We start from the raw sequence: 23,000 nt of genomic DNA on the forward strand, positions 1-23,000 counted from the left end.
ATTCTAAGAGAATTCAGAGAGCAAGGCCTTAATTTGTAACAGCATTGCTCTTGAACCTTACTCTGGAGAGGCTTGTAGAAATGTCTCCATGACTGTTAAATTAGCAACATGATGCCTACATTGATTTTTCTTCTTTCCCTCCCCTCAACGCCATTCTCCCACCTTCCTTTCAGCTACTCCTGTGGTGGGGAGTCGTTTCAATGGAAAGAAGTGCTCAGCTGGTGAGGGCCAGCAGTGCCGCTGTTCAGAGGGATTTCATGGGCCCTCCTGTCAATAGGGTGAGTTCTCCAGTAGGATCCTTTCATTATCATTTGGCACTGTCTGCTCTGCTCTGAGGGACCAGACCATTTTGTTGATGCAGACAAATGGTAGGGTTAGCTCTCTGGGGATTGCTGATCATTTAAAACAAGCCACTAAGCAGAAATCTACAACCTACCAAGTAACAAGCATCGTGAAACGGGCTTTGTAGTTTAGTTTTAATTATTGAACCTAAGAATTCAAAGGGTAACAGTAAGTGCCAAATAGTGGTAAAGGAAAGAACAGCTGAATAAGAAAACGCCAATCTGACCCTAGATGTGAAATCTCTTAGCGGACCATGGATTGAAATCCCTGGTACATTATTCTCCTAGGAAGTCTCTGTGCTTTGTGAATAAACAAAATGCATTAACACGAATTGTGGAGTTTGGTGATGATGGTTTCATGCTTTTTATTGAAGTAAACCCACAAAAGTATCATATCTTAAACGTTTCTCAAAGTCGCAACAAGTGGCAACCTGGGTTTCAACTGTCAATGTCAGACAGGTACATTTAAGATGTTTTCGATGTGGGAAGTATTTGCAATAGCCATTGCCTTAAGCTTTCCTGAATCCACTATGAAAGGGGGTATTTCCAAAGGATTGGTTTTGGCTTAATCTTCTGATTCTCCTCCAGAGAATGTGTCTTTCAGAAAAGGGAAAACCAAGTGAAACCTACCTTACTGGAGTTGGAGATATATATGCACAAAGTTCATGAAAATATTGCATTCATTGTCTCCTGTGGCTCAGTTTTTTTCTTGTATTTATTACCCAGGCCTTTGTCAGTATCCTTGAAAGAAAATTTAGGCTCATCTTTTCTGTGGACCACTTCAGAGTAATTCTTATTATCAGTTAACCCCAGATGCTCTTTCCTGAGTTGCTTGTCTTATGCCTTTCTAAACTCAGATTGCAAATTAAAATATAAGCAGACTTATAATCCTAATTCATTATTTGACTATGGAACACTACTTTTGAAATAGATCAGTAGGTGTTTTGAGCTCCAAGATATATCTTCATTTTTCCTATGATTTTAAGCTGTCATGGAAACCACACATTGATCCATGATAAATTATTTGCCTCTAGACAAATTATTTCATATACATGTGTAATGCTAGTTTTCTTATCTTGATCAGTCATTGTGATGTACAATTACAGGTGTCATTGTTTCATCAAGAATTACAAAAATTAATGACCACTTTACAAATGCATTTGTTTTGGTAAATCTTGCAACATATCCCAGCCAGGAAGAGAAAGGTAATTAGGAAGACATATGCAATGGTAGTGGTTAAGGAGTGCTACCTAGGGTAATTTATCCTTCCTTTTCTACATCAGTGCTTGGCTATTTTGATTATTCTAATTCTTTTTTTTGGGGGGGTCTGGTTGTGGGGCTTGAACTCTGGGCCTGGGCGCTGTCCCTCAGCTCTTTAGCTCACGGCTAGCGCTCTACCACTTGAGCCACAGCACCACTTACAGCTTTTTTCTTTTTGCTTATGTGGTGCTGAGGAATCAAACCCAGGGACTCATGCATGCAAGGTAAGCGCTCTACCACTGAGCCACCTTCCCAGCCCATTCTAATTCTTAACAACTTTCTACACCAAAGAAATTAACATGATTTCAGCAAAAGCTGATCTTTCAAGAGTATAGTTGACAGAGTACATAACCTATTAAGCAGGTTGTCTACAATCTAACAATACAGCCTTTGAGCTGCTATTTACCTTGTCACTGGAGTTTTGTTCTGATTTGTGAACATGTAATACTTGACCTGATTGATCCTATTTTGATACTATTCTCCTACTTTTGTCCTTTTTTTCTATATATAATATATATTATATATGTGTGTTTCCCAATAAAAACAATTTTAATGCTGTGTTCCAAAATACATAAATAATACCAAACTATAAAAAGTTAAAGAAATTTCAAATCTTTCTCTGGACTACTGTAGCTTTCTATAAGCAGCTGCCTAATACCTTAGGATCTCAGGGTACTACTGTTTCTCAGCTCATCATTTACCAATGAACAGTAGGATGTTTGTAGTTTTCCAAGTCATATTCCCAGCCATGGGATTGTTGCAGCCAATGTATATGTTTTTAAAATTTTTCCCTTCCCTTCCCTTCCTTTCCCTTTCCTTCCCCTCCCCCCTCCCTCCCCTTCTGTGTGTGTGTGTGTGTGTGTGTGTGTGTGTGTGTGTGTGTGTGTGTATGTATGTGAGTATGTGCGTAGGTGTGCACATACACATGCATGAAAGCACTGGTTCTGGGACTTAAACTCAGGGCCTTACATTCTTCACTTGGCTTTATTGCTCACAGTCAGTGCTCTACCACTTGAACCACACCTCTACTTCTGTCTTTTCTCTGATTAACTAGAGGAAGACCTCACAGATGTTTCTGTCTGGGTTATTTTCAAGCCTTAGCTCTCAGAGCTCAGCCTCTACAGGAGCTAGGACTATAGGCAAGAGCCACCAGCAGGTTGTTTTTAATTTTTATATTCTTAATGATCAAAATATCTATTTAAATTATTTGTAAGGATTATCTTATATGGTAGTAATAACTTCAATTTATTTGATTAAAAGGGATTAAAATCTTTGTGAGTTGTATTTATTTACTTATATTAGGGGTTTGAAGTCACGGCCTTATGCTTGCTCAGCTTGCTTGCTAGACTGGTGTTTCCTTCTTTAAGCCATGCCTCCCATCCTGCTTTTTTGCTGGCTACTTTGGAAATACAATTTCATAGACTTTTCTGCCTCATCTGACTTTGAACTCTGATCCTTTGGATGTCAGCCTCCTGAGTAGCTAGGATTACATGTGAGAGCCACCAGTACCTAGCTATATATATGGTTTTGTTATGTTATCATAATAGGAAATCATTTCATCTTTATTCCAAACCCTGGATAAAGTGTATATGGGTAGAATTCCTCTACACATGTATTGCACAGATAGGATAAAATTGACTTTGAGATGTATGGAAAAAAGAACTTCTGAAAGCAGATGGCCTTTTAAAAAGGGAGAAAAGACTGTAGTCTTAGAGAGAACAGAGACATGTGAATAGCTGAAGAAAATGCTTAAAGTCAATAATGATTCTGAAATTGCTGATCTACTTAACTCATTTGAAAAATCTGACTCTAATAAGGAAAAATGAAGAAAATGAATCTGGACAATTAGGAAGTAATGAAGAGCTTTTTTCTAAAATAGCTATTGATTAAAAGAATCAAAAGGAATACTTTGAAGATTTGAACACATGCAAATCAGGCTAGATAGCTAGTAAGAAATTTTTCTCTCCTTTTTTTAAATTCTATGGATTCAGAAAGAAAAATTTGGAGTTTCATTAACTGATTAATACCACAGACAAAATCACACCTTTTCCTCTCATCACATACTCTATCTTCCTTTTCTTTAGTCAGAAGTCAAATTAAATGATAATGTGCCTAATGATTGATTGTTAAGTTTCTGAGGGCTGCTTCTTTCTCATATTTCTATATTCCTTCATTTAAGTCAGTCTTCTAGTTAGTAAATATTTATATATCAGGCTGTGTGCTAGACCCTCCAGATACTAAAACAAATTGGTTCTTCTTAGTGTGGTGGGAAATAGAAGCCAGGAAACAAATGATTACAGCACAGCTTACAATTGGTGTCATGGAGAAGAATTCTGTGTTTAAAGAAACATGTGAAGGTCCACCTTTCGCATACCACGAGCTGAGGAAAGCTTTCCTTTAAAACATTATTATTATTTTGTAAAAAATAATAATAGTATGGGTTTCTGAAGCAAGGCAGGGCATGATAAAAGAAGGGCCTGTGGATGAAAGCTCTTCATTTCATGGCAGCCCAGAAGCACAGAGTAGTAACCAGAAGTGGGCAGGACTACGGAAAGGGGGACTGGGTTAGAAGAAATGGGTCATTGCAATGCCCCTTTGAAAGGTGAATCTTGGAATACCACTAATTTTCCTGGTGCTGGTGGCTCATGCCTGTAATCTTAGCTACTCAGGAGGCTGAGATCTGAGAGGATCACAGCTCAAAACCAGCCTGGGCAGGAAAGTCCATGAGACTTTTATCTCCAATAAACCACCAGAAAACTGGAAGTGGTGCTTTAGGTCAAGTGGTAGAGCGTTTGCAGCTCAAGGACAGCGCCCAGGCCCAGAGTTCAAGCCCCACAACTGACAAAAACAAAACAAAAAACAACACCCCCCCCCAAAACACCACTAGTACTTAAGATCAACAGAAACAATAATATGAATTTGGTAGAGAGAATAGTGTAACTTTTAAATTGTTAAAAAAATAAATACAGGGAAAACAACTGTTATAAAAATGAAAATAAAATTTGTTGTTCTCTTTTTTGCAATAGAGATACAAATGAATCTAGATTCATTAATGATATGTGATTTATAAAAATTAGGTGGGCAGCAGTTCTTTTGTGTGTGTGTGTGTGTGTGTGTGTGTGTGTGTGTGTAGCCAAAACAGCTGTTTGTGGGCCCCTGAGTAAAGGTAGTCATGAGTGATAGGATTCTATGGCCTGTCCACTCGTTCACTTAGTTCTCTGAACAGACATTCCTGTAGTTGCTCTTCCTGAGCACTTAATAACAGCCCCATCCCGTACTCTACTTCTCACTTCCATGGAAGAATCCACAAATATCCTTATTTCAGAGTGCTCTGTTAGAAGTTCTGAGGTTGGGATTGAATCTCATCATTGTCCATCTATATTATCTAGCCTTAATGTTAACATAAAAACAAAAAACAAAAAAGAACTCTCCAGGTGCTTGTGGCTCATGCTTGTAATTCTAGCTTTTCAGGAGGCTGGGGATTGTGGTTCAAAGCCAGGCCTGGAAGGAAAGTCCATGGGACTCCTATCTACAATTAACCACCAAAAGTAGCTGACAATGGAGCCATGGCTCAAGTGGTAGCCTTGAACAAAGAAGCCTAGGGACAGTGCCAAGGATCTGAATTCAAATACTAGGACTGGTGCACGCACACGCGCGCGCGCACACACACACACACACACACACACAGAGAGAGAGAGAGAGAGAGAGAGAGAGCTTTATTGAAACACCTATAATACACCAGACACTATGTTCAACATTTTATGTGCAGGAAATCATTAATCCTTTTAAGACTCAGATATGTATACTTGTGCTTGCCCAACTTTTATACCTAACTGAGCCATACAAATGCCTTCCAGAACCAACAGTTTAGAGAACAGGGGAGCATGGATATACATATGTGTGTGTTATTCCCTTTATTACCTACCCATATTACATGCCCATCTGTACCCATACCCTTATACATATACATAACTTAAGCTTCAGAGTCTGTAAGCTTCACCTCAAACCCAATACAGATGCCATTTTGTTGTTTGTGAGAGTTCTGTGAGATAATACATGATGAATCATCTGGAAAACTTCAGTTGGCTGAGAAATTCTCCAAGCATCATGGAGGAGAGCTCAAAGTGAGAGGAAAGGCTCCTGATTCCTGTTTATTTTCCATGTTTGTTGGACTATTGAGTGTGATGTTGGGTCACAGGTAAGATTTCAACTCTTGGGTGGGTTCCTCCTGCCAAGGAATCAAATGGCTGTATGATTCTTTTTTGGGGGGTCTGGTCGTGGGGCCTGAACTCTGGTCCTGGGCACTGTCCCTCAGCTCTTCAGCTCAAGGCTAGCACTCTACCACTTGAGCCACAGCGCCACTTCTGGCTTTTTTCTTTTTGCTTATGTGGTGCTGAGGAATCAAACCCAGGGCCTCATGCATGCAAGGCAAGCGCTCTACCACTGAGCCACCTTCCAAGCCCCTGTATGATTCTTCTTTGCTGTTTAGATAAGCATCTGGGCCACAGGATTTTTGTTGTCTTGATGTTTTCATAAGGTCGTTTTTGTTTGAAAAGTATTATAGGTTGGATTGTGTGTCTCCATTCCCAAATTAATATTTTGATGTCCATACTCCACGTACCTGAGGAAATGATGTTATTTGGATATAGAGTTAGTGCAAATGTAATTAGTTAAGATTAGATCATACTGAAATCAGGTGTACCCTGAATCTAATAAGACTGGATGTCCTTATGACAAGGGAAAATTTGAAAACAGAGGCCAATGCACAGGGAGAACGATGCATCAACAAACCAAAGGAGACCCGAGGTTGGAGGTAAAGCAGCAGGAGCAAGGTGACAAGCATGGAAGGATTTTCATTCAGAAGGGACCAACTGTGCTGACATCTAGGTCTCTGAGCTCTACTTAGCAGAACTGGGAGATGACACATTTTTGTTCCTTTTATGTCACTCAGTTTGTGGTACTTTGTTCCAGCAACACTGGCAAACCACGATTGGAAAGTATGAAAACATTTAGTATTTATCTACTGTTTTATTTCAGCAGTTGGCCTGTTGCAACAATGAAAACAAGGAGAAAATGGCAGGGGGTTTATAAAGAGCAAATTATGCTAAGAAAACTTGATGGCTTATTTTAATTGAATTATAAAATTAGTGTGAGAAAGCAACCAACTTAAATTGGAAAAATGCAAAAACAATTAATTGAGGACACTTAATAATCTTCAAACCTAAGTGAGCATTGCCAGGAGATATTATACAATGGAATGCAGGTTATAGTGGAGGCCAGTTGATATGAGATCTTAGCATGAATCCACAGTATATACTAGTTAAATATTTAGTGTTATTTCATCATTCAAAGGTGCATTTTATCTGAGCCCCAAGCCTTCAGCAAATTCCTAGAAATTCCATATTAAGGTAACTACATTCTGCTTAATATATTTTGACAAAATCTATGGTCATAAGGAGAGGAATGGGGAAAAGATGATTGAAGAATGGATGGACACAAAGACAGATATCCTGACATGGATTGAAAACAGAAGCTTTAGAAGTATGGTTGCTAATATATCTTCTAAGGTATGCATTGCATGACAATTGTTAGCAGTCCTAGAAGCTGTTGCAAGAGATTGCATGAAAAGCACTTGCTATTTTCAAATACGACAGTGTTAGAAGGGAGTGACTCAGGACTATCCAGGGTTATTTGATTTTGCATGGTGTAATTCATGATGAACTAGAACATGTGGCAGTGGATAATAACAGCAATTATAGCTGACTTACAGATCAAGCTTTCTATACACCAGGAGCCATCCTAAAGTGCTTTATACATGTTGGCTTATTTAGAATTCACAATAATTCTGTTAGGTTTAAACAATCCTCATTTATGGATGATACATGTCTTAGCCCACTTTCTGTTGCTAAGACTACACTATGAGAGACTGGATAAATAATAAAGAGAAGGTTATTTTGGCTCATAGTTCTAGTCCAAGGTGGAGGAACCATACTTGATTATGAACTTTTTGCTGACAGAATCTAATGGGGCACAGGGTACCACATCACCATAGATAAACATGTGAGAGACCAAACCTACCTGGTTGACTCAATCTTGAGAAGAGCCATTAATCCATCAGGTGTATTCATGTAGTACTTACAGGAATAGGCCAATACATCCATCAGTCCACAGTCCCAGCAGTTCCTACCTTATAGTATCTCATAGTAAGAATTACACTTCCATGTGAATTTTGTAGGAAACAAACCATATTCCCCAAAGCTCACATGTCTTGTTTTTTGAGCTGCTGGGTTGGTGGTAGCTGGTAGTATTATGGAAAAGTGGTTGGGACATGAGAGTGTGGCTTGATGAGTTCATAGCTCAGTGAGCTGTAGCAGGTGGAGGAAGGACGAAGAAGTTGTTGGAGGAAGTTGGATACTGTGGAAATGCTTTTGAAGGCTGTATCTTGTCCCTCCCACCTCCATCTCTTTCTGCTTCCTGGATCCCATGAGGAGAGCAATTTTACCTATTTCACCAAAGAACCAGTACTGAAATCTCTGGAATTACGTGTCAATAAATCTTTCCTTCTTTAAGTTAATTTTCTCACAGTGAAGAGAGGTACCTGACACAAAGCCATAGCAATGTACTCTGTATAGAGGTGTGAAGTATATTCCTGAAATAATGCTGATACCCAAGTTCATCTTTTATCCACAGTGCAATGGTGGTTCTTTAAAATGGAAGAATATGCTTGTGCAAGAAAAATACACAGTTGATATAATTTGCCTGGGAGAATTTCTGTGTTTGTGAAAGATGTTAATGGCATCATTTCCCTGAAAGAGTTATAAAAAGATTTACATGCTATTTTGAGTGTTTAAACCTGGTGTGTGTCTAGGAAACAAAATTATCATAAAAGCATGAGATAAATTGCTGCCTTCAGTTTTACTCACTGCACATACATATTCCAGTGACTTCTTAGGACGTCTAAAATACATAGATTGTTCTACTGTTGAAAAACCTACACTCTCAATATGGAAACGAGAAAAGACTGATTTTTATATGATGAGTAGAATTCCAAGACACAGAGTGACACAAAAGCCAGGTTGCAGTGGGGAGTTTTGGTAAAGAAGATTGAATATTAATATCATAGTATGCATTCTTGCCATGGTAAATACAATTGGCTCCAACTCTTTGGACATGTAATGCCATTGAAGATTGTAAGATGTCATATTTTGTATATAAATGTGTATATCATTGATGAAGCTACAATTTAAGGCAAAGACATTAAAATGCCAAAGGAAATGAAAATGGTCAGATCTTGGAATATTTCTTCTATATTGTTGTTTACAGCCAATAAGATTTTTTAAAAAATGAAACTTCTTTTAGTCTCTTGGGTACAAAGTAAGTTTTTGAAATATACCATTTGGTTTATTGACTAGAGTTTAAATGTCTTTTTTTTAAAAAAAAAGAACATGATATACATGATATAAAAGAAGATATCCTTCTTTTAGTCTCTTGGGTACAAAGTAAGTTTTTGAAATATACCATTTGGTTTATTGACTAGAGTTTAAATGTCTTTTTAAAAAACATGATATACATGATATAAAAGAAGATATCCTTGGTAGAAATGAAATAGGAGAATAGTTCATTGCACAGATTAATATTCTACATATACTAATTTTTTCAGATATCCAGTCTGACTTCTTCCTTGTAATTTGAGCTTGAAGTATGGAGTATGTGTGTGTATGTGCTGAGATTTTAATTCAAGCTTATTTGTTTCTGGATACAGTGTGTTTGAAAGGTATTAGCATTATCTGGTTTGAATGAACAACTTAAAGTCTTGAGGTTTTATTTTTTTAATGAAGCCACTAATTCTAGCTAGTAACAATGCTAACTGGAATGAAACTTTCCCCTCCTCTCTATTGGAGTTTAAGCTGGTCAGTGGTAGAAATGACAAATATGATAATTAGTCATTTAAATCTCTGAATTGATTAGGCATTTTTATTTCTTTTTATTATTTTAAGTAGTTGTATAAAGGGGTTTCAATTCAATGTGTCCAATTATGAGTATAATACATCTTGATCAGCATCAGTCCTTCCAGCATTCTCCTCAGTCTCTCCAAAATCCACTAATTGATTAGAACATTTTAGTGTGAGTAAAAAATAAATAAATTTTCATCCAAGATTCTCTGTTTTTGAGTGTCTGGCATTGGAATGCTGATGTGGGAAACAGAAGGAAGTTCCTGGAGGCAGGCCACGCTGGTGGCATTCTTCAGACAGGATGGGCCTAGGCACCTAGTGAACCTGAGGATGGCATAGTTTGAATGTGATTTACTCATGCATTTTCTGAGAGAGGGACAGTAGAAAATGGGAAAGATGGAAGTGGCACTGTGGCTCAAGTGGTAGAGTGCTTGCCTTGAGCTGAAGAGCTCAGGGACAGCACCCAGGCTGAGAGTTCAAGGCCCATAACCGACCAAAAAAAAAAAAAAAGAAAATGGGAAAGATAGCCCAGTGTGGAATCTTGCATTCTTATGAGTGATGAAAGACCTGATAGACTCCTGATATTGAAGTTACAGATTTAGCTTCATAGATGAGGTGCTTGTTCCTCACAGGTGCATCTCTGGATCCCATAATAGTTAAGCAAAATGAAGTGCTGATTGTGCAGGACATGATGCATTATTGTGCGCTTTTAACATCAGTCATCTGTTTAAGTTATCGTGTCTCCCAGTGTTTATTCTCAGGATCACTGCTTCCATTGCATTTTAGGAAATAGTACCTGAAATGAAGTTACTGAGTGTACCTTTGTTTGAGAAATGCTGTGTTATATAATTACATATCATGTTCATTCTTTGTATGGTTTTTCATAACATTCAGTGGGTTACATGTATGGTGGCCCATACAGAATGTAGATGGGTATTCAAATTTATATGGGCACTGGTGACTCTTGCCTGTAATCCTAGCAACTTGGGAGAGGCTACGTACGACCTGACCCTGGGAGATATAGATCAAGGCCAACTCAGGTAGAAAAATCCACAAGACACTATTTCTTGAATAACTAGCAAAAAACTGGCCTTGAAGCATGGCCTAAATGGTAGAGCACCAACCAAGCCAGCAAGCCAAGCAAGTGTAAGGTCCCGAATTTAAATTTTGGCATTGCTCCCTCAACCAAATTCCTATAACTAGAAAGCCCTTAAAATAGTACTAGTTTGAAGCATTACTATTTATCTGGAGCCTTCCTAAATATATATATGTATGTATATCATACATAGGTATGTTATATATCATACATACAAGGTTCTGTACATGTATATAATGTAATATATAACTTACATTTTACAGACAAAACTATAGCTGCTTTTCCAATCTTCCTAACCACTAATAACACATTTATATAATAGTAGAAAAAAAATCACATTTAACAAGGTGCTTTCCAATATGTTGACCCATTTCAGCTCATATCCCCATATGAGGGAGACCCAAGAAGTGTCATTGAGGTTCCAGAGTCACAACTTGTACTTAACTAGGCCACAAAGGCAGCCCAGATGTTTGCCTGCAATGCGTAACGGTCCCGCTGCACAGCATGAGTGTGTGGGGAGCAACAGAGCTTGCAGTACATCCTAAGTTCCCTATCTTGGGACAAAATATGCACCCAAGGAGGCTGAGTGTGCTTTGGGATTCCTGCCTCATCTTTCTTCATTAAAGCTTTTATAATTCCTACCATCTCTTCTTTTACCTTGAACTATTGCATCTCTCAGAAAACACGCCTACGGCCAGAAAAATTAACATGTCCTCTTGGTCTAACATAGTTACCACTTGACCTCAGAGATCATGAAATGAAGTAGAGAAAGGGATTTGGTAGTCAGTGGGTGGGTGGATGGATTTGGCTGGGAAGGGCAGGGTTGAGTTTTTTTGGGGAATGTGCTCTGCCGGCTGCATTTCATGTGGTTTTCAGTCTGAGGTTCAGAACTGGCTGTGGCTGTCCTCTCTCAGGTCAGTGCTGGAAGTTGGGGGTAGCTATTTCTTTGTTGTTGCCTGTGGGTTCAAGTGTTCCTGCTGTGTTACACAAAATGCAATTCTAAGGACCTGTTTCTCAACAGGTTTCACACTGTATTTCATACTCACTCGGGTCTTTCCCTCACCTCTCCATGTTCTTACACAAACTAGCTTTTGTAACTGGTTTAGTAAAGAAATATTCAGTGGGCACTGTTGGCTTATGCCTGTAATCTTAGCTCTTAGGTGGCTGAGATCTGAGGATTATAGTTCGAAGCCAGCTGGGTCAGGAAAGTCTGTGAGACTCTTATCTCCAATTAATCACCAAAAATGCCAAAAGTAGAGCTGTGGTCAAGTGGTGAAACTCTAGCTTTTAGGGAAAAAAATAGCACCCAGGCCCTGAGTTCAAGCCCCAGTATGACACACACAAGAAATAAAGAAATACCCTGCCCTTTAAAATGGCAATGCCATGATTATAGTGAAAATGGGAATATGTACCACACAGCTGAGTGCTAAGCTAAGTTTTAAGTTAAATTGAAGATTAAGTAGCAAAGAAATTAGTTTTGCCTGAGGCTCTGCCCTTGGACTTCAACTTCTGGGATGTTTTCTAAGTCCTTGGAATGTCATTTCTGATGGAATAATTTTTCCCTAAAGATGTATGTCACCTGATAGCCCAACAATTCATAATTCATAAAGTGGACTTCATAAAGTGGAAACTGAGCACACTCACCTGATCTTAAATTTGGGATCTTGTACATTCAGTAGGACTGAGTAAGGTTTTGGGTGATGTTCAGAGAGCCTGAGTTAAATCCTGAAATCAACCAACGGGCAGTCACAACCAATCACTCCTGCATGATGGTATCTCAACAAGTACTGTCAGTCCTGGTGCTTAGGTTAGCTATTGGTTGGCAAGTCTGTGCTCACCATCACACTTTAGGGCCAGAAAATTGACGCATTCTGTCACCAGTAGGCGGAGGACAATGGAAACCGCACTTTGGTATTTCCCCAGACACCATCCGTTGTGCTTTTCCCCTTATTGGATTGTAAGACAATGGCTGTTTGTGATTTCCAGGAGGCCTTACAGCAAACGGTTGAACACCAGGATGGCTGGTGTCAGAAGTGAGGGTAGTCTTGTGGGAACTTCTCCCTATAATTTCCCAGGACTTGCAGAAGAGGGGTGCCTCTTCTCTCTTGTTTTCTTCTTTAAGAATGAAGGGCTTTGGGCCTTCTATGAGACGGAGGAACACAGAGATGATGAGAGGCCACTTGTGGTGCTCAGCTCTTGCCACGGAGCCGTTTTTTACAACAGCAGTGAAGAACAATGGTTGCCTGTCTGCCTCAGTGGGTTGAAAGTAATGGCTTCACACACCCATTGATTGAATCAGATGGCAAAACACAGAAGGCAAGTACAAAAATAACATTATTATAATCTGCTAGAGCCGAACAATGCTGCAGGCTGGGGGATGTGGGCGAGGAGGAGAATGAAGCATACACGAGACGTGAAGTTTTCAGAGACTGCCTGCATTTTGAGTGAACATTTGTTGAAGTCATTGTAATGGTTTAAACACGCTTTTAAAATATCCTAGGCTAAGGGATATTTAACAACTGGAGATTTAGTTATGTAACTTAACCAAGGGATATTTTTTTCCCTTCGTTTTGACAGGAAAGATGATATGTTTTGTTCTGTTGTGAGTTCTAGTGACCCCTGCTTAGCTTTCATTTATCACAAATAATCTTCTCTAGGATACTGCAATTGCTGCAATGTTGAGATCTTATATTACATCTAACCTTGGAGAAGGGTCAAAATAAATCTGTGAATTAAGTAAGAATATATTACAGCTGGCTGAAGAGCGTGTCAGGAATGCCTGAAGAGGAAAATAAGACTCTCGAGCTCATGGGCTCCTTTTTCTGTCATTCTGGAATTCAGTGGCAAGACACAGTCGGTTTTCTTATCTACATGTTTCTTGCATTCAGCCAATTAAAGACTGAAAATACTTGACAAAATATTCTGAAAATGTCAGACTCCTTACTTTCCATATTCCCTAGACAATACAGTCACGCAACTACTTCATAGCACGTATAGAGCATTAGGTATTATCCATGATCTAGGTATTGTTTAATGTGTATGGGAAGATGCACATCGTTGATATACAAATTCTGTGCCACTCTCTGTCAGGGGATATGAGTAGGGGGGTTTTGGTATTCTGGCAGTGGAGTAGTGCTATACTTGATTTCCCTTGAATATCAAAAGACAGGAGTATTGCTTACTTTAGTCCTATGCGAGGAAACAGAATAGAAAAGCATGCAACTAAAATACTTGGGTTACTCATATATAGAGATAAGAAAATACTTAGATAAATTAGAGGTGACAATTCATTCTTACCTAGGAACATATATACAATGGAAAGCTCAAATACCTTGATTATTTACACATATGCTTGGCTATGGTTTAGAGAGAATCCTGAAGAAGAAACTCATTGGTAACTTCACTGTTAACCTAAACAGGTTAATGGTACAGAGACCTACAGAGGAAACCTGGTTGCAAAAAAGTATACAAGGAAAGGAGTAAGAAAGATGGAAATTAAATTCAGTAGGAAGTTAATCAAATGGGGACTTACACTGGAGGAAATGGTGGAAATGAAAATAATACTAAATGTGATAATATAAAGATTTAATAATTAATATGCTAGACATCTTAAAAATGTAATTCAAAATCTTCCTTCTTTATGCCTTTTGTTCTTATCTAGACATTTCACTTTGCGATGATGGCTCAATTAAAGATAGGAAACTTATGTGTTCTAAGAATGTCACTTGAAAAATATTCTTCATGACAAGTCATGATTAAAATTTTATATGTTCAGGAAAATACTATACTATTTTTCAAGAAAAATGAAAAGAAGAAAAATTAGATAAATGACAAAAAACCCCCAAATGGTGATCATACCTAATGGTATGATTAATAAACATGAAACAATAAATGAAGATTTTCATGATTTAGTCATTTATGTATTGGGAAAGAAAGGAAAAGGGCTGATTGTATAGGCCTAGCATCTCAGCTATTTATGTGGTGGAGATTGGAGGATTATGATTCCATACCATCCAAAGAAAAACTTGAGAGAAATCCACTGTATTTTCTGCCTATATGAAATGAAGCCAAAGAGTTGAGTTATGGTTGCTGTGGTTAAGCTCTTAGAGCTGCCTCGTACTGCAAGGCCTTGAGTTCAGATTCTAGTACAATGCGTGAGTGAGGAGGGAGGGAGGAACAATGAATTGTTTCATTAAATTTAGCCATTGGAATGACATGTTCAAAGCATAGCTCTCTAGTCTTTTGAACAGTTTATGTATTTTTATTATATATTATTTTATGTTATAAATTATTTTATATATTGTTAAATATATATATTTTGTATGGTACTTGGATTTGAACTTAGGGCCTTATGCTTGTCCAAGTAGTGCTCTAGTATTTGAGCAATGCCATCAGCCCAGATTTTTGCTGGTTATTTTGGAGGTGGAATGCCACACTTTTTAGCCCAGGACTAGCTATTAGCCGTAATCCTTCAGGTCCCAGCCTCCTGACTAGCTAGAATTATTGGTGTGAGCCACTGGGACCCGGCTGGGCTAGCTTTGGATAGCTATTAATATCATGAATGTATAGAGACCATTTATGCAGTTGCTCACTCAGTTTTCCAAGTTCAGAGAAAATAGAAAAATACATGAAATCTAATTTCAAAGCCGTTAATTAATATGTCTCTTTTTTTCAGTGTGTTTATTTATTTATTATTGGGCAAGACTTTGATAACTACTCCATCTGCCATAATTTTTTAAACAAAAAAGGAAGAACTTTCTTCCTAGAGACTAGAAAGTTTCCTTTTATTGAAGATGTACAATCACAGAGCAGGATTTGCATAAAGGAGATGCAAATTTAGAATGAATAGTAAGAGAAAGAATAAAAAAGAGGACTAAGAGGACTTCCAAGTCTATAAAGTTCTATCTCTGAATGGTAATTTCGAGGCCAGGACTAAGACTTAACTTCTTTGGATCTGTGCATCTCTTACAACTTCCCAACCAGGGACTTAAAACAAACATAGCTTTCAATGTCTCTGTGTAGTTAGAAACAAATGGATGAATCTGAACATTTCATTTAGTTTGCCACCTACTGTGCAGCTTTAAATCTGAGACTCTAATGAGGCTTAAGAGGTGTTTCCCTTTCCTTAGAGTTATTATGCCAGTGGTTGGGGTCATTGTCTCAAGGAAATGAATATTGCAAGGTCTGTCTGACCAGCTCAGCTAGGCTGAGATGAACATCATGCCATACAGCCTGATCAGTGACACTCTTTTGAGAAATAGACTTTCACCCAAATAAAATAATAACCACATACCATCAGCAGATGAGGTGATAGATAGCGGTCAAGACAGGAGGTGGGGGTGGAGACTAAAGAAAGATAAATATTTGCTTCAAATTAAATGTCATTGTTAAATTGCAGGAGCAAAGTCTCATTCCTTTATTCTCTCAGGGATTAAGTACCCAAATTCATCCCAAATTTGTTTGGTGTTAACAGTCTCACCAGCTTCCTTTGGTCATGACTTCGCAGTGCTTTGGGAGCTACTGAACAACTTGGGCATCAAAGCTTTTATTTGAGTCTTTGATCTTCCTCTTCAGGTTAGACCTTTTTCTGCCTGCTTGCAATTTCTCAGAGAGAAGGCATTAATAATTTGCCATCAGAAGACTTCCAATTTCGTTGTCTTCTTTCTTTGTCTACTCTGCAACTTAAAAAAAAATTTTTTTTTCCTCACAAAGTCAGACAGGCGTTCCTGACATCACGTGCCTGGTCTTAGGGAGTGGAGGAGCACTCCTGGGGCTGCCTGGCTGGGCCCAAGCTCCCAGCATCCTCCTGGCACTTCCCAGCCTCTTCCTGACTCTTCCCAGCATTCTCCTAGCACTGAGTTTGAACTGCTTGCCTGATTCCTCACCTTTTATCTCCTACAATTGAGGAGTTACTCTGTACTGAATGAAGACTCTTATTCTTTAATGTTTATGATTATTATTCTTTAATGTTTATTATTATCTTTAAGTAGCTGTACGAAGGAGCTGACATTTAGCAAGGCAATTTATGAATACAGTGTTTCTTGATAGCCCCTTTCAGCATTTTCATGTCTCTCTCCCTACCCACCTCTTCCCCAAATTTCATAAGTTTATAGGATATACATTGGATTCATGACTGCATTTCTCCCCCCTCTTCATTCCTCTACCCATTTCCCCTAAACTCTACCCCATCGCTTTCCAGGACCCACTTCTGATGTTTTATTTTGCTAAACTTTGATTTTTGGCTTTCTAAGGAATCACACTAGCATTTGTCAGAGGGAATTTTAAGGCAAAGGCCTTTAAAAATGAGTCTGTTCTTTCGTTTGCTCATAAACATTTAAGCAGCATATAACTGAGTTTAAAAATGGAGACCTAGTGGATTTCTCAACAATAATTCCCAGGGCCCCTCCCCCATTAGGCAGATTCCGTGTGTATTTATGTTTGAATACATGACAACAGGATTGTCAGATGCTTGCTTAGTTCCTCTTCCCTGATTTTCCAGTGAAACTATGGGTTAAAAAAAAAAAGAGAAGATGCATTTATGGCTTATGCTTCTTTGATATTTCTCTAGAGGTGATCTTGGTGCTTAGATGAAATTGTAATGGACATTGGAAAATCACTTCTTTTTCCACATTGGCTTATTTCAGCGTGAAACGAGTGGGAAGCAAATCTTGCTTATCTAATCTTCTTAGTATAAAATTTGCCTTTGATGTTCTTGCTCCAAAGACTCATGAGCTTCTTGCCTGTTATGTCTTCTGGCACATGAGTGGGTATGTGGAGAGACATTTTCATTTCCTGTGCAGGCTTGACTCGGGGAACCGGTCTGTCTGATGCTCCTGCTTGATAATCACCACTCCCTTACCCCAACACCCGAATGAATTGAGTGTGCGTGACAATTATCTCCAGGCACAAACCTTTGCAAAGCATCTCTGCCTAGCCATTCAAGTAGCTTCTGTTATCTTCAGTTTTGCTGCTTCTCGAGGCTTTGCCTGAAAGGGGCCTAGGTACAAAAGAGTTCCTATTACTGTCAGCCACTGAAATTCACGCCACAGCCCTGCAATGGAAATATTTTGTGAAACCCATATAGTCCAAATATGTTATTGTAGATTCTGACAGTTTCCAGGTTTAAAATGTGAACATGATTTTGTGAAGTGCCAAGACACAAGTTTGGACATTTGTAAAGCACTTTAGATTTTGTGAAGCATTTTAGGTTTTGTAAGTATTTTTTTGATGTAGGCGAAGAACCTGACCATGCTATACTTTTTGTCCTAAAATATGATGTATATAATCCCGAAATGAAAATTGTACACTTGACCAAAAAAGAGCAACATACTTGGCAGAAATAAAAACGGACAGAGAATTGTTGGTTAAAGTTAGTCAAAGACTTGTGTATGTGGAGGGGAGTCTGCCTGTTTTGTTTGATGTTCTTCAAAGTAATCCTCCAGGCTGGTCATGGCTGCAAAGGATTGATTGATTAATCATGCCAAATGGGTTTGTTTTCTGCATTGAAATGGGTGGCTAGCAGGCACAGGGCACTTTTGGTTATAATGGGACTAGTCCATTGCAAAGGGTGATTCTGTACTTGTGTATCTGCACCTCTGAGTGCAAGTCTATCAGCCATCTGCACATATATTGCCACGTTGTATGGGAAGTATTTTAGAAGAGATTTGTGGACATTTTTCTTCTAATTCAAATGGGAGCAACTAAAGGAACCATCAGTGTATTCCCTCCCGAGAACAACTACAGAAAAATAGTATTTTATTACCATCATGCAGTTTAGTAATGGGAAGATACGGAGGCCAAGAATGAGAGAATAGATTGCCTAAATCCAGTGTAAGTGACATGGAACTCAAGTCAAAGAGTCCATGACCTTAACATTATTCTGCCCTCTCTTTTCCAAGATGTGGTTTGAACCACTGTTGTGCCTCATTTTTTCTCCTGGTAGTACAGGGATTTGGCTCTAACAATGTAAGTGATCCACCATTTCAACCATGCCCCTGGGCCCTTTGTGTGTGTGTGAATACTGAGGCTTGAACTTGGGGCTTGAGTCCTGTCCCTTAGCTTTCTTTTTCAAAGCAAGTGCTCTTCCACTTGAGATACAGGTCCATTTCTAGCCTTTTTTGGGTAGTTAATTGGAGAGAAGAGTCTCGTGGACTTTTTGGCCTAAGCTGGCTTTGAACAGCAAGCCTCAGATCTCAGCCTCTTGAGTGGCTACGATTATAGACCCAGCTTCTTGGCTCTTTTTATTTTATTTGTCTATCAAAAATGGTCTGGTGCTTTCTTTCTTTCCATACTAGCATCAGACAGTGATCCTCAGACTGTTTTTGTCTTCCCTATGGCTGGAATTATAGATGGGCCCTACCATACTTAGATATGGTCTTATTGACTTTTAGCTTAGGCTGGCCATAACCTATGATTCTCTAGATCTCTAGATGCTTGAGAAGCTGGGATTTCAGGTGTGAACTAGCAACCCAATCTTGGCCTCTAGCTTTTAAGATGACTTGTAGCCAATAGATATACTCCATAGTGTCAGAGAACTTTTATATTTTCATCACATTGCAAATCTCAGTCATATTTATAATTTATACTATTTTTTTATTGCTAAGTGTACTTACAGAAGATTCAAAATGGTCTATGAAATCAGTTTAAAAGTGAGGCTCTTCTGTCACTTTTTACTTTCCTAACAAAGGAAAAAGCAAAATGGTGATTGAAAAATTATCACCTAGTGAAGTTTGGGTGGTAATAGTCTATCTTGAAGAAGGACTATGAAGTTCTTGGAACTTCAAGAGCTGCTCCTTCCAAGATATAGGGAGATAGACAGTGTACAAAATAGCAAACAAAGGCATGCAGCCTGCAGGAGAATTGGGATTTCATTGTGTGTCAAAAGTAAATGAATTCAAGAATAACCACTTGAAAAGGAATTTTCCCTTAATGTCTTTGGTGCAAAAAAAAAAGATGCTCAATTTGTACTGGCTCAGAAGAGTGAGGCTCAAAGAAGTAAATTATTTTCTAGCTACTAGCTTTCAAATTGCTACTGGCGCCAAGTGCAGGCTAACCTTGCGAAAGTGGAGCCGAGAAGAGGGTAGTTTGCATTTTTCCCCTAATCAAAATGGAAGAGAGAGCTTGCGTGAGATGCCACAGCCGCCCTGAGATTTCTGATGGCAGAGGTTTATAAACAACCATGAACACCCCCCGCCCCATTTCAAGTCTCAACAAGAACCACTTAAAACGTCCTATATACATTTTTCCAGGCAATTTTTATTCGGGATAAAGGAATGTAGGAGATGGTTTCGAGATGTGAAAACTGATGTTTATAGAGAACAAACTGCTTCCAGTAGGTATTCTTTTGAAGGCTTTTCCAGTAGACATTCAACTGTCATAGAATTGTGTAAATTGTTTGGGATAGTTCAAAGAGTTAGAAGCCGATGCAAAGGAGACACTGGGGCATAGACTCAACTATGATCCCAAAGGCTGCATCTATGCCCAGAGAGGCCTATGGCATGGCCCAGGCAGCAGCTCTGAGAAAGTGCCATGTGGCTACTTGGACTTAACTAGTCACAAGAAGGTGAAAGAAGATGGACACATTAAAACCCAGCCTTTTCTCAGAAGGGATTTTAAATCTGTGCATCCCAGCATAGCAACATAAGCTGTACTGATCAATAATGAGTATCTGATATGCATGCTTTTGAATGAGTTTAAGATATAATCTGTAACTTCATCCACCAGATCACTCCATGGGATGGCATGCATGTTGACTCCGTTCAGTTTTTCTTCAATCTGTAGGGTTGAGGTATCAGTGCTATCCATGTTGCTCAAAGGATTTAATGAGATGATGGTAATATCCATTTCAAGTACCTGGTGGAGAGAAAATACCCAGTACTTGCTGTCTATTGTTATTAATTTTATGAATCCCCAACAAATTTCAGTATTAACTAGGTGAAATCAACCATACTCCAAGTTCTTGACAGGAATGAATGAAAATAACTGTTGTCATCTAGACACCAAAGATCAGCTTGCTTTTATGTATTTAGGGACAGCAATATGCTTTATTGCACTGTGGCATAGTGTAAACTTTATTGAATAATCTGTAAAGAACACAATGGCAATAGCAAATGAAAATACCAAAAAAAAAACAACTTACATGGTGAACATAGACACAAAGTTTCTTAGTGAACAACATATTAAAATGGTGGGAAAGTTGTTCTCATTTCAGGGTGGCAGAGATGGTTTATAATAAGCAAATTTGTTAATGTAACACATCACAGGAGTAGAATTAAGGGCAAAAATCGCATAATTTCTTTAAAAATGCAGAAAGGCCTCTGATAAGCTTGAACAACCCTTCATGGTAAGTATTGTGAAGAAACTAGGAGTAGAAGCTTCATATTTCAACATAATGAATGCGAGTCTAGTGCGGAGAATAATTCTCTTAATTATTGGTATGATCTGGGTTATACTAAATAAGGGATGAGGAATAGGGACTTTGGACATTAAATGCTGGGGTGCAAATTTATTAAGGCTTAGGAGGCATTAAGAAAAAAACTTTAATAAATGTTCCATTGTAAGAACACTCTAGAAACATCTACAATCTGAGTTAATGAAGGAAACAGCCAAATAAATGCAAAATGGACATTAGTGGCTTATATTTGTATTCCTAGCTCCCTGGCAGGATGAGATCTTGAAGTTCACAGTTCAAATCCACAGCCCAGGTAGAAAAGTTCCCACAATTCTATTTCCAGTAAGGCAGCAAAATCCAAAGTTGGAGAGGTGACCCAAGTGAAAGAGTGCCAGCCATGAGCAAGAAAGCAAGAGACCCTGATTTCAAACATTAGTACCATCAGATAATTAGAAAATACATACAGAACAGGTGGAGTAACAACATGGTATCACTCTTCCTCTTTTTTGAAGTCTTGGGGCTTGACCTCAAGTTCTTGCTCCCACTGGTCTTTCTTGCTCATGGTGGTGTTCTACCACATGAACCATGTGTCCAGTCTGGCTTTTTGCCAGTTAATTGGAGATGATGGAGTCTCAGACACTTTTCTGCCTGTGCTTACTTAAAACCTAGATTTTCAGATTCCAGCCCCCTGAGCAGCTAGGATTACAGGGATAAGCTACTGGCACCAGGCTGGTATCTCCTCTGACAGACAGAGTTTGGGGAGGAGAGCCAACCAATTGCTTTGAAAGAGTGTGTGGGTTTAGGGGTTCTAGTTACATGGGTTCAGAAACTAGGTTCTTGCCCTGTTTCTACTAAAAATGATGTGTTTTTCCTGGAACATTGCAGCAGTTCGTTCTGTCTCCACCTCCTTTCATCTTGCTGAGAGTCTACCCTAAGTACACCCAAATAGTGTTCTAGTGACATGATGGGAAAACAGAAAAACAACGGGGTGAAGACGTAGCTGCTAAAGAAGCTGAATACACATGAGTCTTCCCATTTGAGTTGGCTTATTAATGAAAGGAAATATTATCTCTAATGGATTTTAGATGGGTAAAAAAAAAAAACCCAGAAAACTAAGAAAAGCTACCAAATGAGGAAGAAGGGAGACAGGAAAGGATTGGTAAATAGTGGCTCTAGGGAGAAATGAAATGAGGGAGCCGAAGAGCAGGAGGAAGCAGAGGAGTCAGGTAAGGTGGCTTATTCCTGTAATCCCAGCTACTCTGGTAGCAGTGATTGGGCAAGTGGTTCCAAGCCAGCCCGGACAAAACATTAGCAACAATTCCATTTATGACAAAAGTTCAAAAAAATACAGTTGTTTGAGAAATAGAGGGAGAAGGATCACGATCCAGCCTGGCCTGGGTTGGAGAGGAGGAGGAGGAGGAGTGGCAGCATGCCAGCCTACCTGAAATAATTATTAAGCAAAAGAACTAGGGGTGTGGCTCAAGCGGTAGAACACCTGCTAGCAAGGATGAAACGCTGAGCTCAAACCGCAGTATGACTCAAAAGAAAAATAAAGAGGGAGGGCTGGATTCTGTTCCATGCTGACATCCTGTCTCTAGTGCAAGCCGTTCATGCAGGTTGTAGGATTATTTCACATGGACTTTAGATTTGCTTCAGGATCATTCTCAGAATGGACTGACTCCGCAACACCGGTCAGCATAGTGAAGAATATTACGGTTGGGTTTATGTCATGAGTTCCTGTTTTGGGGCTGTGAGCTTTGTGAGGTTCCTACAAAATCCACTCTGATTTCATCAACTCATGGTTAGTTAGTCTTAGTGCACTCAACTCCAGTCAGCTATTTGTGCCCTGGTGGAATTACAACGCTCTCAAATTCATATTAAAGTCCAAATGCCAAGTTGGAAATAGAAGCTACAGGGAGGCAGATCAAATAATTTTTCTTCTTCGTCTTCGTCTTTGTCTT

At 38.9% G+C, this 23,000-nt stretch overlaps 1 protein-coding gene across 1 annotated transcript in view; it reads left to right on the forward strand.

The window, feature by feature from the left end:
• LOC105985557 (EGF-like and EMI domain-containing protein 1) overlaps nt 1-23,000 on the forward strand; it is a 468,949-nt gene that overhangs the window by 60,988 nt on the left and 384,961 nt on the right. Inside the window, 1 exon segment of the mRNA XM_013016148.1 lies at nt 174-278. Coding sequence (XP_012871602.1) covers nt 174-278 — 105 coding nt within the window.

The sequence above is a fragment of the Dipodomys ordii genome, unplaced genomic scaffold (assembly GCF_000151885.1).
Source record: "Dipodomys ordii isolate 6190 unplaced genomic scaffold, Dord_2.0 Scaffold30, whole genome shotgun sequence".
Taxonomy (NCBI): domain Eukaryota; kingdom Metazoa; phylum Chordata; class Mammalia; order Rodentia; family Heteromyidae; genus Dipodomys; species Dipodomys ordii.